The 15,170-nt window shown below is 40.1% G+C and overlaps 1 protein-coding gene across 8 annotated transcripts in view; it reads right to left on the reverse strand.

Moving 5' to 3' along the window:
- The window catches only part of LOC132115292 (membrane-associated guanylate kinase, WW and PDZ domain-containing protein 1-like), a 219,212-nt gene extending 209,222 nt beyond the window's left edge, over nt 1-9,990 (reverse strand). For 3 of the 8 annotated variants that reach the window (XM_059523667.1, XM_059523669.1, XM_059523666.1), the window contains exon 1: nt 9,663-9,979. In XM_059523667.1, coding sequence (XP_059379650.1) covers nt 9,663-9,903 — 241 coding nt within the window. In that variant the 5' untranslated portion in view covers nt 9,904-9,979. Of the gene's footprint in view, nt 1-9,662 lie in introns of all 8 variants that reach the window. The other 5 variants (XM_059523668.1, XM_059523670.1, XM_059523673.1 and 2 more) reach the window with 5 other exon arrangements.
- Nucleotides 9,991-15,170: the final 5,180 nt, after the last annotated feature.

The raw sequence follows: 15,170 nt of genomic DNA on the forward strand, positions 1-15,170 counted from the left end.
TCGCGGCGGCCTGTGGAGGGTGCTCCGGGAGTATGGGGTCCGGGGCCCTTTGCTAAGGGCAATCCGGTCCCTGTACGACCGGAGCAGGAGCTTGGTTCGTATTGCCAGCAGTAAGTCAGACTTGTTCCCGGTGCGTGTTGGACTCCGGCAGGGCTGCCCTTTGTCGCCGGTTCTGTTCATGATTTTTATGGACAGAATTTCTAGGCGCAGCCAGGGGCCGGAGGGGGTCAGGTTTGGTGACAACACGATTTCGTCTCTGCTCTTTCCGGATGATGTTGTCGTGTTGGCCTCATCAAGCCAGGACCTTCAGCATGCACTGGGACGGTTTGCAGCCGAGTGTGAAGCGGCTGGGATGAGAATCAGCACCTCCAAATCCGAGGCCATGGTCCTCAGTCGGAAAAGGGTGGCTTGCCCACTTCAGGTTGGTGGAGAGTTCCTGCCTCAAGTGGAGGAGTTTAAGTATCTTGGGGTCTTGTTCACGAGTGAGGGAAGGATGGAACGGGAGATTGACAGACGGATCGGTGCAGCTTCTGCAGTAATGCGGTCGATGTACCGGTCTGTCGTGGTGAAGAAAGAGCTGAGCCGCAAGGCGAAGCTCTCGATTTACCGGTCAATCTACGTTCCTACTCTCACCTATGGTCATGAGCTTTGGGTCATGACCGAAAGGACAAGATCACGGATACAGGCGGCCGAAATGAGCTTTCTCCGCAGGGTGGCTGGGCGATCCCTTAGAGATAGGGTGAGAAGCTCAGTCACCCGGGAGGAGCTCAGAGTAGAGCCGCTGCTCCTCCACATCGAGAGGGGTCAGCTGAGGTGGCTGTGTAATTAAATTACAGTTACTTATGAAAATTGTAACGATTACAAAGGGGATTACAAAATAGGTCAGTACTCTTAATCAAAACGTGATATGGACTAGTGTCTGTGAATATTAAGCCACAAAAAGACAATATATGAATACTGCATGTTCTGCATGTCTGTGGAAATCATGCGCTGACTGGACATTGGGAGAACCGGGACCATTCGGATTCGGAACCGGGACCACCATGATTTGGCCCGCTATTTTAATATTGTTATTGTATAATTGCCTGCCAAATGTACCAAAGTGATTATTTCCAAGTCGCCATTCGATAATTAAATCTCTAATAAATCATGAATCGGTTAGTCGTGACTGGCAGTGCTTCAGCTTGTGTGCTCTCCGCCAAACGGTTTGTATCAGATTCAGAGTAATCAATGCGAGAGAGAGACCGGAGTGGACTGTGGAAGTGCACAGACGGAGCACAGAAGATAAACTACTGTTCAGGGTTTCAAGTACAGGTCTTCAGTTGTAAAGATGCTATTGTAGTTTTGTCTTTGTTTACTTTGTTAAGCAGCAGCAGCCCATTGCTCACCATCACTTAAAATACTGTATAAAGGACATCATTATTATCTATTGTAATGTTACAGTAGTAATTAAGCAGACAAATAATCATATTTTATAATAGGGTTAGGGTGAGCTAGGGCAGACAACAACACAACCCCTACAAAAATTAATGTACACTAACCATAATTTACCCATGGAATTTGTAGTAAAAAATAAATACAAATGGTAATTTATTTGCAATAAAAACAAAACAAAACAAAACAAAAAAAAAAAACATGGTAAAAGTCAAATAAAAATCTTCAGTATTAAAGTCATGAAAGAGATGGATAATGGAAGTGAAGGTGCAGTTCAGGAGAGAACTCTTAATTATTTAGCATGTCCCCAACCTAAGGATTTAAACCTTTTTTATGTGTGAGGTCCGTACAAAAATAGGGTTGTACATGTTTCAGATAGTGTTGTGGGTGTATGAGTGTGAAATTTCCCAGCCTATTTTTTTTTTCCACAGTCCACTCCTCGTGGAAATTAATGGCGCAGAAATGCAGTTTTATTTACTTCACATAGCCTACTGAAGCTACTGTAGCAGTGTTTTCAGCCTTTGTCGCCTCAGTATATGATTACATGAACAAACAAACATAATCTCTAGAACTGCTCTGAGTCACTTCATGAGCATTTTACTTATTCTGAGAAACTACCATAATATCATATACAAAGAGACAGCAATGTTTCAAATAGACACATAAAAGACACAGTTTAGTACACAGAATAGGACACATGCTTTTTTTTATTAACTATTTTTTCCCAAAACCATTGTTAGATGCAGTGTTTCCTGTAGTTATGCAAAGATTTGGTTTCAAAAACAGTATCAGTAAACTATTTCTTATGATTTTTAATCTGCATCGAATTTAAGATCAATCTCAAAGTAAAAGGCAATACCTTGTTGAGCAATACTGTAAACCTGCATAGTGTAAATGTTTGGAAATGATTAATAGTTGCAAATAAAAATTCATTAGAAATTTAGAAAAGTAATCAAAAAGTAATCAGTTACATTAATAAAGTAATTAAAAAAGTTACACTACTGATACATTTTAAATAGGGTAACTTGCAATCTGTAACGATTACATTTCCAAAGTAACCTTTCCAACACTGCTGAACGCTATGTGTGAATTCTAGGAGAATGTTTGTGTTGTGATAATGAGCATGTATGCAAGCCCAGTAGGAGTTGCTAAATGAACAGACTGCTGTATGCATTTATTTATTTATTTTTTTCAATGGAGAATTGGTTGCCATATTAGTTTAAATCCCCAAACTGTTTACTTAAATATTAAATTAAGAAATGACAGTAAAAATTTAAAGTAATTACTTTGTTAATGTAAAATATAAATGTAACTGTAATCTGGTTACCCCTTATTTAAAATGTAATTATAATGAAATATAGTTTTTCATATTTTGTATTTTAAATACGTAACGCCTTACATGTATTTCGTTAATCACCAGCCCTGCTTGTGTATACATCATATAGCTAAAACTGTAAATTCTACTCCTTGTTACAAGTATGGTAGAACCCTCACTTCTACCACAAAAGACTGCTTTGTAAGTAATCTTCCTGATTTATCTAAATTCTTAAGCACATCCAAAAACTAAGTAAAACAGTCTGACACCATGGTATAATGAGTACTCCGGCACCCTAAAGAGAGTACCCTTGAAAATGGAGTGCAGCTGGAGGAAAACAAAATGAGGTATTTCGTATTGCTTGGCGGGAAAGTAACCTATCCTACAGAAAATCATTAAAAACTGCTAGATCTGATTAATTCTTTTCTCTTTAAGAAGAAAACAAACATAACCCCAGATATTTATTCAATACAGTGGCTAAATTAATGAAGAAGCATCTAGGAGGTGTTAACATTTGCCAACACCACAGCAGTAATGACTTTATGAACTACTTTACTTCTAAAATCGATACTATTAGAGATAAAATTGCAACCATTCAGCCGTCAGCTACAGTATCACATCAGACAGTGCACTATAGTCCCCCTGAGGAACAGTTCCACTCATTCTCTACTATAGGAGAGGAAGAATTGTATAAACTTGTTAAATCATCTAAACCAACAACATGTATGTTAGACCCTATACCATCTAAGCTCCTAAAAGAGGTGCTTCCAGAAGTCGTAGATCCTTTTCTGACTATTATTAATTCCTCATTGTCATTAGGATATGTCCCCAAAACCTTCAAACTGGCTGTTATTAAGCCTCTCATCAAAAAACCACAACTTGACCCCAAAGAACTAGTTAATTATAGACCAATCTCGAATCTCCCTTTTCTGTCCAAGATACTAAAAAAGGTGGTATCCACACAATTATATTCCTTCTTAGAGAAAAATGGTATATGTGAGGATTTCCAGTCAGGATTTCGACCGTATCATAGTACTGAGACTGCTCTTCTTAGAGTTACAAATGATCTGCTCTTATCATCTGATCGTGGGTGTATCTCTCTATTAGTTTTATTGGATCTTAGTGCTGCGTTTGACACAATTGACCACAACATTCTTTTGCATAGACTTGAATGCTTTGTTGGCATCAATGGAAGTGCATTTAAATCGTACTTATATGACTGCCATGAATTCGTAGCAGTGAATGAAGATGTATCATATCGATCACAAGTGCAGTATGGAGTACCTCAAGGCTCAGTACTAGGGCCGCTACTCTTCACGCTTTATATGTTACCCTTGGGAGATATCATCAGGAAGCACTGTTCTAGCTTTCACTGTTATGCTGATGATACTCAGCTCTATAATTCTTTGTGGCCCGGAGAAATATACCAATCTGAAAAAAATAATGGAATGCATAGTCGATATAAAAACCTGGATGAGGAGTCATTTCTTACTGCTTAATTCTAAAAAAAAAAAAACAGAGGTGTTAATTATAGGATCTAAAAACTGTGCATGTAATAACCTTGAACACTAAAGAAGATTTAATGGTTGATCTGTCAATTCTTTGTCATCATTTAGGAACCTAGGTGTGCTATTTGATAGCAATCTTTCGGTCATGCTATGTGTGGTGAGGAACAAGGAAACCAGGAATACACAGAACAATCTTCTTTTAATTCAGTAATCCATGGAAATAAACAGGGCAGACAGGAGCACAGGGAGCAGGAGCAGGCACATTTTAGGAGCAGGCACTGGAGGTCACTTTCTAAGAGGCAGGCAATAAAGGACACATGCTAGAAGCAGGCACTGGAGAATCAGAAGCGCCCTCAGGGCTGGACGAGAGAACCATGGATAAAGGAGGTCTGGACGAGACCAGCGGAGACAATGGAGAGAGGAGAGGGGGCAGTTCGATCTCCAGATCAGATTCCCAGTCAATGAGATCCTCCTCCTCATTTTGGCCCTTTTGAAATGCCATATTCAACTCATCCTCAGCCACAGTGCAGGGGGTGGAGCTCCTCTCTGCGCTCACACTGTCACAGCCTCTGACTTCACGGCAGTCCTCAGCTCTGTTGCTCTCTCTAGCGATGGCTCGTCGGTCGCGGCAGGTTCTGGCTCTCCATCAGCGGTGGTCTTGGGCATGCACACCATGCATCGGGGAGATGGGGGGGCTGGGCAATAAGCTCCTGGGAACCGGCGGGGAACTAAGATCCATGTTGCAAATCAAGTTTTTAGGTAAAGACGCTAAAGGTAGGTTGTTTGTTGCTAAAAGTTTAAAATGACATGATAACGTTATGAATGTTGATGTCAATTTTGTTATCACGATGCAGAACTGTGTAGAACACAATTAAATTACTCACATTTTCTGTATTAATTTTCACTAGCATTTTAGCTGTACTCAAAAGACAGATAAGATGAAAGATTGATTTGAGAAAATAAGTTTAACATTGTACCTAAATAGCCTAATTAACAATTATAGGTGCAAACTAGGGGTCAAATGGCTTCCTAGTCTGTCCTGTGTATTTCCATGGATTACTGAATTAAAAGAAGATTGTTCCGTGTACTTTTATTTTTATTTTTATTTTTATTGTCATGTGATGAAAGTTGAGTCGAAGTTGACTAGTTTCTTGTCTTTAATAAAAAAAATAAGCCTGGAGCTGTAAAAAATACAAATAAAAAAATATCTTGTGCATAGCTATGGCATATGACACACCACATGGCGATTGCTTCTATAACCGCTAATTTTATCAGTTCTTTTGCCTTAGGTTTGTTCTATTTCACACAGATTTCTGCTCGTTCTAAATCAGAAAGATAAGGTAACACAGTGGTGATTACATTGATATGAATGCATTAGTGAGAGCGATTGCATGTGAATAAATTTTACATGACAGTGCCTCTCTAGTAGTAGTGACACTGTGGGATTTAGTTAAGAAATACATGCTTGAACTTTTCGGATTCTAAGCTATTTTTAGAAATCAAAGAACAATGTTAACAGTACATTTCCACACTGAATGATTCTGTGCACGCGCAATCAGTGTGTGAGGTATGAGCTACTGTCTGTAGCCTATGTGTGTGCGTTACAGTGCAGCAGTGCATTAGATTAGAACAGCGATTAACTTACCTGTATAATAATCTGTTTAGAATTTGCATTCTGCTGTTCAATTTCGAGCATTCAGTAATAATCAGCAATCACACGTCTCGTGGAGCTTTCAGAGTATACATTTATTTGTCATTTTGAAATAAATGTGGAAGTCCTTAAAAGATTTATTATCCTGTTGTGCCCTCTGTAGGACCAGCAACTAGTCGAAGTCAAGCTTAAAGCATAATGGCAGAACATTGAAGTTGACTAGTCGACTGGTCTGTGCAACCCCTAGTTCAAACTAACAACTAAGGCTTATAATAAAGTAACCATTATTATTATTATTATTGAACAATTGTAACTAGCAACCTAATTTGCATGCGTTGTGCACACTGCTAGGCACCTCTCTCCAAGTCTCTACCAGCTGATGTGCGGCTTGGCTGGCTAGCTGTTTCTATAATCACTATTTTTTTTTTGTGGGGTTAAGAGGAAAATCATGTCTCTTTGTCATTTTATTGTCAAAGTCATAATTTACCCTGCTACTTCTAACCTATGTTTCTTTTTACAGTGGTCTCCAGCTCCTGTAATAAACGCTAGCGTGAGGCTACCTGTGCAGGCTGCAAAGGCTCCTCAGCATTTTCCCCCAAATATCACAAGCCCCTGTGGACTACAACTACAGCTTTGGTCTGAAACAAGTGCAAAGCTGCTTATGCCTGCAACACATGCCCTCATATCTCCGTCTCTCCTCATGTTACTTCTAATCCTTTTCCTTTTCAGTGACTTCCAGCTCCTATAGCAGATGCTAGCATGAGGCTGCCTCTGCCAACCGTGCAAGCTGCACAGGCTTTCAGGATGTTAAAAATCCCCACTCCCTCCCCATGGCCTACAGCAGCTGAAGGAAGCGTGAGGCTGTCTCCGCTTGCAGCTCAGGCCCATACATCTCTTGCTTTTCCTCCCGTTTCTAATGACCATTTTTTTTTCTTTTCAGTAGCCTCCAGCTTCCATGGAAGACTTCCATAGCTCCCTACTTCATTTAAAATTGATTGTCTTCCAGGCTCCCCTTGAGCTTCAAGACGCAGCGGGCCGTCAGCAAGTTTGGGCCGCACGTCAGCTGCTACTCACACTGCATTGCCTCATTCCTCTTCTCAACCAATCACTGTGGCATTTTCAGCTACAATCCCACATGCAATGTCGCCTGCTGGCATGGCTCCCTAAGCTCCTATCCTTCCTTCTACCTCTGGCGGCATACTTAAGCATGAGGCTGCCTTTTCCCCATCAATGGCCATGTACACCCACTGCAGACATCCAAGCAGTGCATCATCAGCCAGCAACGCATACTTACTGGCCTCTTCCCTCATTTCCTTCTACCTCTTCCTATGAGCTTCCCTAAGCACCAGAGGCTAATCCATGTAAGGCTGCCTCCGTCAAATGTCTGTCCCCTCTTTATCTTTATTCTTTCTTTCTTTCCGTGCTCGACACCAGAACTATCTCCTTTTTCAACAAAGTAAATCAGAACAGGAAAAGGTCACCTTGCTATATTTTTAAACTCTCATCACCAATCCAATCGTATCGGGCACGTTTTTTCTCCAATTCAGAAGCTCCGTCTGCGTGGGGTGGCTGTATGCACCGTTCATGCGGGGCGCATCCTGAACAAAACAGTCCTGTGACAGCAGCGGATTGATAGCCTTCAAGAGCTATCAGGACAAATCATTTTCACACAAAGAAAGCCCATCTAACTCGAAGTTAAATTAAATTTGAAGCTACCGCTGCATGGCCTGCTTAATTTGATACTGCCGCTGCAGTGCCCCGCTCATCCCATACTACCACTGCAGTGCCCCACACTTCTGATACTGCCACTGCAGTGCCCTGGATAATTCGATACTGCCCTCCATATGTCATTTCGAGTTTTGGGCTTATTCAGCATTGGACAACAGCAAAACAACCATACCCTGTAAACTCAATAATAATAATAACAATAATGATATCAATAGGCCTAATATAATTTTGGTTCTAATTCCAGAGTGATTTAGAGGTGCCAAAAAACATTTCTTTAAAGCTGCAGTCCGTAACTTTTTTTTTGGGTTAAAAATGATCAAAAATCAATATTTGAGCAAGGTCATAACCAGCCAGTGTTCGAAACTATCACCTTACTTTAACCCGACTCACAAGGGTTAATTTATAATAACGTTTTCTAATTTGAGTGGTTCAGGTAGGTTTTTGCAGGAAATTCGAGCATGGGACTGTGTTATTACGTCACGTCTCTAAACATAAAGAAGTTATCCCGGCTACTAGGCTTCATATGTGAGGATCGTTTAATTATAGCCTATTCCCACAGCAGCTGGAATAATTCAATGTAAAAAAAAAAAAAAACATTGTGATGGTGTATTGTAATCAGGAAAGATTATATGAAACACATGTGAATTAAATTAAATTATATTCCAGTTTTAAAAGTGATTCTGATTACAGATAACCTGGGTTTACACAAGATGTGTATTTTAAAGACAACCAGTTCGATGGGAGCATAGATTGCTTTTTGGGTTAACAGAATTGATTTCCATACACGTCTCAGCAAGGAGCATAGCCCGGCAAAAGCTGGCAAAATATGTGCTCCATATGTCCCTTTTATACTTCGAGCACCTGCTCCTCCAAAGGTCTCTGCACGGCCCTGAATCACGGTGTCTCTTTCGATAATTTATGATAATAGCGCTGTGCTCTCGTCCAAGTTCTTCATGGCTACAGTAGCGTACACGAATAGTAAAATAGCTTGCAACTCCGTTATGTGTTGCTAGTATTATAGAATGTTGCTTGAATTTTTCTAAAATATTTTAGCAAAAGTTTGTCAACATGTTTTACTATGCTTTAAAATGTTCGTAGCATGTTACTATTATATTTTAGCATATATTTTTGTTGTTTACATGATTCTAACATGTTATCATGTTTCCAGCATATTTTAGCTCATTGCTTGTATGATTTAACATGTTGTTAAAATGTTTCTGGCATGTTTAACCTGTTGCTAGCATGTGCTAAGCAAGTTGCTGAGGTTTGTTAGTGAGTATGTGTGAGAAACTGGATTGAGAACTCATCAGCATTATCAGAATATATGCACAAAAAAAAGTGAAAACATTTGTCTATTCATATCCAAACACTATATGTCACTTATCAGATTAGAGCCAAACATGACATGCTTTGTTTCTGACCGTCATCTTTAGTGTTTAGATCCTCCAGCTCAGAGACGCGCCTCTCTTGTGTGTGTGTGTGTGTGTGTGTGTGTGTGTTTGTGTGTGTGTGCGAGAGAGGTGTGGAATAATGAGGCAGTATTCACGGTTACATAACCTCGTCAATTATTTTCCACAGTCCTGCTCAGATGAGGCATACAGCTATGGCTTGTGTGTGTGTGTTTATGAGGGTGTGTGAGGAACGCGGACTAATAAATGTCAGGATGACGCATCCTGCTGTGTTTGAGCTCATGCTGTTCATGCTGATGTTAAGTTATTTTCTTGTAAACTCCACACTTGGTTATGTTATTAACAAGATTTTTTAGAAACAGTGCTTTAATTGACCCAAAGACCTACTGTAATCATTTCACCATTCATTTGTAACTGGTTAGCATTAACACCAAATATAAGGTATAATGTGATGACACATGAATCATTCCCACGGTTCCATTTAGTTTTTTTAAAAGCAAGTAGATTAATAAATCAGTTAGCCTACATCAAATTAGATAATTGTTTGATTTAATTAGCATTTTAAATTTCACCGCCCTAATATAATAAAAAGGTAAAGAAGCCTATTGGAAAGTCACCTGCTTTGGCCGTTTTGATTCGGACAGGATCTTCACAGTTCTTCAGGACATCCAGCACGTCATAGAGGGGTAGTCCAGACACACACAGCCCCTCCACCTCCAGCAGGATGTCCCTCTGAATGCCGGGCCTTGCCGGACGGATCCAGATGAAGTGTCCGCTCTCCGCTCCACCACTCAGCTCCAGCGGCAACCGCCCGGCCGAGTCCCTCCAGACTGCGCTCCAGCGGAGAGAGCCACTCATTCCTGTTGGGTGTTTAATCACGGCTCCTCCTAAGGGTCCCCTGGCTCCTTTTGTGGGTTCAGCACTCAATAACACGCCTATTACAGAGCAAAATGAGCTTTACAATTATGTAGGGGAAATAAAAGTAGAACATTGACAAACTCTGTGTTTATCAGTAAACTGTGGCAGTACAGCTGGGTTCAACACTAATGATTGCTACACCTGCAGTGACGCGTCTGCACCTGATTTCTGTGGGAGGATCTCTGCATTTCATCACTATTCGGGCATTTAAAGTTCACTTCTGTTTGGAGTTTTCAGGGTGAGCACGCTATTCACACTATTTTTACTAAAATAAAAAAATAAAACAACTCAGGGTTCTCACATTCAAGATGACAGTACAAAAAATTAATAAACTAAGTGACATTTATGAGTCAGTGAGCTATATTGTTTATGTTATACTTTATTTAAGCCAGAAACTGACATACTGAAAAAAAGCACAATCAATCATTTATTACAGCCAATCAGAAAAGTTTGTGGGCAAGATTATATAGTTATCCATGCATATAATCAAATTAAAGAAAATTTAAATAATTTAAACTTTATTCAAAATATAGATGCAGCAACTGATGCAATATTTGTTCTCGAATACACTTGATTATTCACGCAGAGTTCACAGTTCGAACATTCATCTTTCCTTAACTTTATTTTTTCATTGTTGCTTTTATTGTGACCATTAAACGATGTAGCAGCTCACATGGCGCAGGAGTCCCTCAATGCACCCTTCCACCCTTGCACAAGGACATCAGCGTGCATGCACGGGGAAGAGACTGGTCTCCTGAGGAGAGGGTTTTAAACAGTGGTGGTGATGAGGCTCCGTTCACATTAGGTGTGGCCCATCACACGCCACCAGACCTGGCTCATCCAGCGCCCCTCCTCTCTCACACACCCACTCCTGTCGGGAGCCTGGTGAAGGATGGCGATTAAGGGACAGGGTGCCGATGATAATTAGGGGGGAGGCAGCCGACTCATCACACTAGTTCCTTGCTAATCCTGCTAATGACATGCTAGTCACAGGGTAGTCATGCTAGCAACATGCTAGTAACTTACTAATCATGCTAGCGACATGCTAGTGACTTGGTAATCACACTAATAACATGCTAGTCACTTGCTAATCATGCTAACAACATACTAGTGACATGCTAGTCAAGTCAAGTCACCTTTATTTATATAGCGCTTCAAACAAAAAGGATTGTCAAAGCAACTCAACAAAATTAATTAGGAAAACAGTGTGTCAATAATGCAAAGTGACAGTTAAAGGCAGTTCATCATTGAATTCAGTGATGTTGTCATCTCAGTTCAGTTTAAATAGTATCTGTGCAATCATTAGCAATCAAATCAACGATTTCGCTGTAGATGAAGTGTCCCCAACTAAGCAAGCCAGAGGCGACTGCGGCAAGGAACCGAAACTCCATCGGTGACAGAATGGAGAAAAAAACCTTGGGAGAAACCAGGCTCAGTTGGGGGCCAGTTCTCCTCTAAACAGACGAAACCAGTAGTTCAATTCCAGGCTGCAGCAAAGTCAGATTTTGCAGAAGAATCATCTGTTTCCTGTGGTCTTGTCCTGGTGCTGCTCTGAGACAAGGTCTTTACAGGGGATATGTATCTGGGGCTCTAGTTGTCCTGGTCTCCGCTGTCTTTAAGGGATGTAGAGGTCCTTTCTAGGTGCTGATCCACCATCTGGTCTGGATACGTACTGGATCCGGGTGACTGCAGTGACCCTCTGATCTGGACACAGACTGGATCTGGTGGCTATGGTAACCTCAGAATATTAGCATAAATGCCATTCTTCTAATGATGTAGCAAGTACATAGGGTGTTATGGGAAGTGTTCCCGGTTCCGGTTTACCTTATTAATGCAGCCTAAAAACCTTTAACGGATTTGGATATTACAAGCTCATTAGTGTGTTATGTGTAAGACAGGTTAAAGAGATGGGTCTTTAATCTAGTTTTAAACTGCAAGAGTGTGTTTGCCTCCCGAACAATGTTAGGTAGGTTATTCCAGAGTTTAGGCGCCAAATAGGAAAAGGATCTGCCGCCCGTAGTTGATTTTGATATTCTAGGTATTATCAAATTGCCTGAGTTTTGAGAACGCAGCAGACGTGGAGGATTATAATATAACAGGAGCTCATTCAAATACCGAGGTACTAAACCATTCAGGGCTTTATAAGTCATAAGCAATATTTTAAAATCTATATGATGTTTGATAGGGATCCAGTGCAGTGTTGACAGGACCGGGCTAATATGGTCATACTTCCTAGTTCTGGTAAGAACTCTTGCTGCTGCATTTTGGACTAGCTGTAGTTTGTTTACCAGCCGTGCAGAACCACCACCCATTAAAGCATTACAATAATCTAACCTTGAGGTCATAAATGCATGGATTAACATTTCTGCATTTGACATTGAGAGCATAGGCCGTAATTTAGATATATTTTTGAGATGGAAAAATGCAGTTTTACAAATGCTAGAAACTTGGCTTTCTAAGGAAAGATTGCGATCAAATAGCACACTGTTTTTTCAGAATTTAGCAGTAAGAAATTACTTGTCATCCAGTTTTTTATATCGACTATGCAATCCATTAGTTTTTCAAATTGGTGTGTTTCACCGGGCTGCGAAGAAATATAGAGTTGAGTATCATCAGCATAACAGTGAAAGCTAACACCATGTTTCCTGATGATATCTCCCAAGGGTAACATATAAAGCGTGAAGAGTAGCGGCCCTAGTACTGAGCCTTGAGGTACTCCATACTGCACTTGTGATCGATAGGATACATCTTCATTCACTGCTACGAACTGATGGCGGTCATATGCAAGTCTATGCAAAAGAATGTTGTGGTCAATTGTGTCAAACGCAGCACTAAGATCCAATAAAACTAATAGAGAGATACACCCACGATCAGATGATAAGAGCAGATCATTTGTAACTCTAAGGAGAGCAGTCTCTCTTCATATAACCAAAATTGTAAATCCTACTTCTTGTTACAAGTATGGAAGAACCATCACTTCTAACACAAAAGACTGCTTTTTAAGTTATCTTCCTGATGTATCCAAATTCCTTAGCATATCCAAAACCTCAGAACTTGATGATGTAACAGAAACTATGGACTCTCTCTTTTCTAGCACTTTAAATACAGTTGCTCCTTTACGCTTAAGGAAGGTTAAGGAAAACAGTTTGACACCATGGTATAATGAGCATACTCGCACCCTAAAGAGAGCAGCCCGAAAAATGGAGCGCAGCTGGAGGAAAACAAAACTAGAGGTATTTCGTATTGCTTGGCGGGAAAGTAACATATCCTACAGAAAAGCATTAAAAACTGCTAGATCCGATTACTTTTCTTCTCTTTTAGAAGAAAACAAACATAACCCCAGGTATTTATTCAATATAGTGACTAAATTAACGAAAAATAAAGCCTCAACAAGTGTTGACATTTCCCAATATCACAGCAGTAATGACTTTATGAACTACTTTACTTCTAAAATCGATACTATTAGAGATAAAATTGCAACCATTCAGCCGTCAGCTACAGTATCACATCAGACAGTGCACTATAGACCCCCTGAGGAACAGTTCCACTCATTCTCTACTATAGGAGAGGAAGAATTGTATAAACTTGTTAAATCATCTAAACCAACAACATGTATGTTAGACCCTATACCATCTAAGCTCCTAAAAGAGGTGCTTCCAGAAGTCATAGATCCTCTTCTGACTATTATTAATTCCTCATTGTCATTAGGATATGTCCACAAAACCTTCAAACTGGCTGTTATTAAGCCTCTCATCAAAAAACCACAGCTTGACCCCAAAGAACTAGTTAATTATAGACCAATCTCGAATCTCCCTTTTCTGTCCAAGATACTAGAAAAGGTGGTATCCTCACAATTATAGTCCTTCTTAGAGAAAAATGGTATATGTGAGGATTTCCAGTCAGGATTTAGACCGTATTATAGTACTGAGACTGCTCTCCTTAGAGTTACAAATGATCTGCTCTTATCATCTGATCGTGGGTGTATCTCTCTATTAGTTTTATTGGATCTTAGTGCTGCGTTTGACACAATTGACCACAACATTCTTTTGCATAGACTTGAACACTTTGTTGGCATTAATGGAAGTGCATTAGCATGGTTTAAATCGTACTTATATGACCGCCATCAGTTCGTAGCAGTGAATGAAGATGTATCCTATCGATCACAAGTGCAGTATGGAGTACCTCAAGGCTCAGTACTAGGGCCACTACTCTTCACGCTTTATATGTTACCCTTGGGAGATATCATCAGGAAACATGGTGTTAGCTTTCACTGTTATGCTGATGATACTCAACTCTATATTTCTTCGCAGCCCGGTGAAACACACCAATTTGAAAAACTAATGGATTGCATAGTCGATATAAAAAACTGGATGACAAGTAATTTCTTACTGCTAAATTCTGAAAAAACAGTGTGCTATTTGATCGCAATCTTTCCTTAGAAAGCCAAGTTTCTAGCATTTGTAAAACTGCATTTTTCCATCTCAAAAATATATCTAAATTACGGCCTATGCTCTCAATGTCAAATGCAGAAATGTTAATCCATGCTTTTATGACCTCATGGTTAGATTATTGTAATGCTTTATTGGGTGGTTGTTCTGCACGCTTAGTAAACAAACTACAGCTAGTCCAAAATGCAGCAGCAAGAGTTCTTACTAGAACCAGGAAGTATGACCATGTTAGCCCGGTCCTGTCAACACTGCACTGGCTCCCTATCAAGCATCGTATAGATTTTAAAATATTGCTTATTACCTATAAAGCCCTGAATGGTTTAGCAACTCAGTATTTGAATGAGCTCCTTTTACATTATAATCCTCTATGTCCGCTACATTCTCAAAACTCAGGCAATTTGATAATACCTAGAATATCAAAATCAACTGCAGGCGGCAGATCCTTTTCCTATTTGGCGCCTAAACTCTGGAATAACCTACCTAACATTGTTCGGGAGGCAGACACACTCTTGCAGTTTAAATCTAGATTAAAGACCCATCTCTTTAACCTGGCATACACATAACATACTAATATGCTTTTATTATCCAAATCCGTTAAAGGATTTTTAGGCTGCATTAATTAGGTAAACCGGAACCGGAAACACTTCCCATAGCACCCTATGTACTTGCTACATCATTAGAAGAATGGCATCTACGCTAATATTTGTCTGTTTCTCTCTTGTTCCGAGGTCACCGTGGCCACCAGATCCAGTCTGTGTC

Source organism: Carassius carassius, chromosome 34 (genome assembly GCF_963082965.1).
Source record: "Carassius carassius chromosome 34, fCarCar2.1, whole genome shotgun sequence".
In the NCBI taxonomy this organism is placed as follows: domain Eukaryota; kingdom Metazoa; phylum Chordata; class Actinopteri; order Cypriniformes; family Cyprinidae; genus Carassius; species Carassius carassius.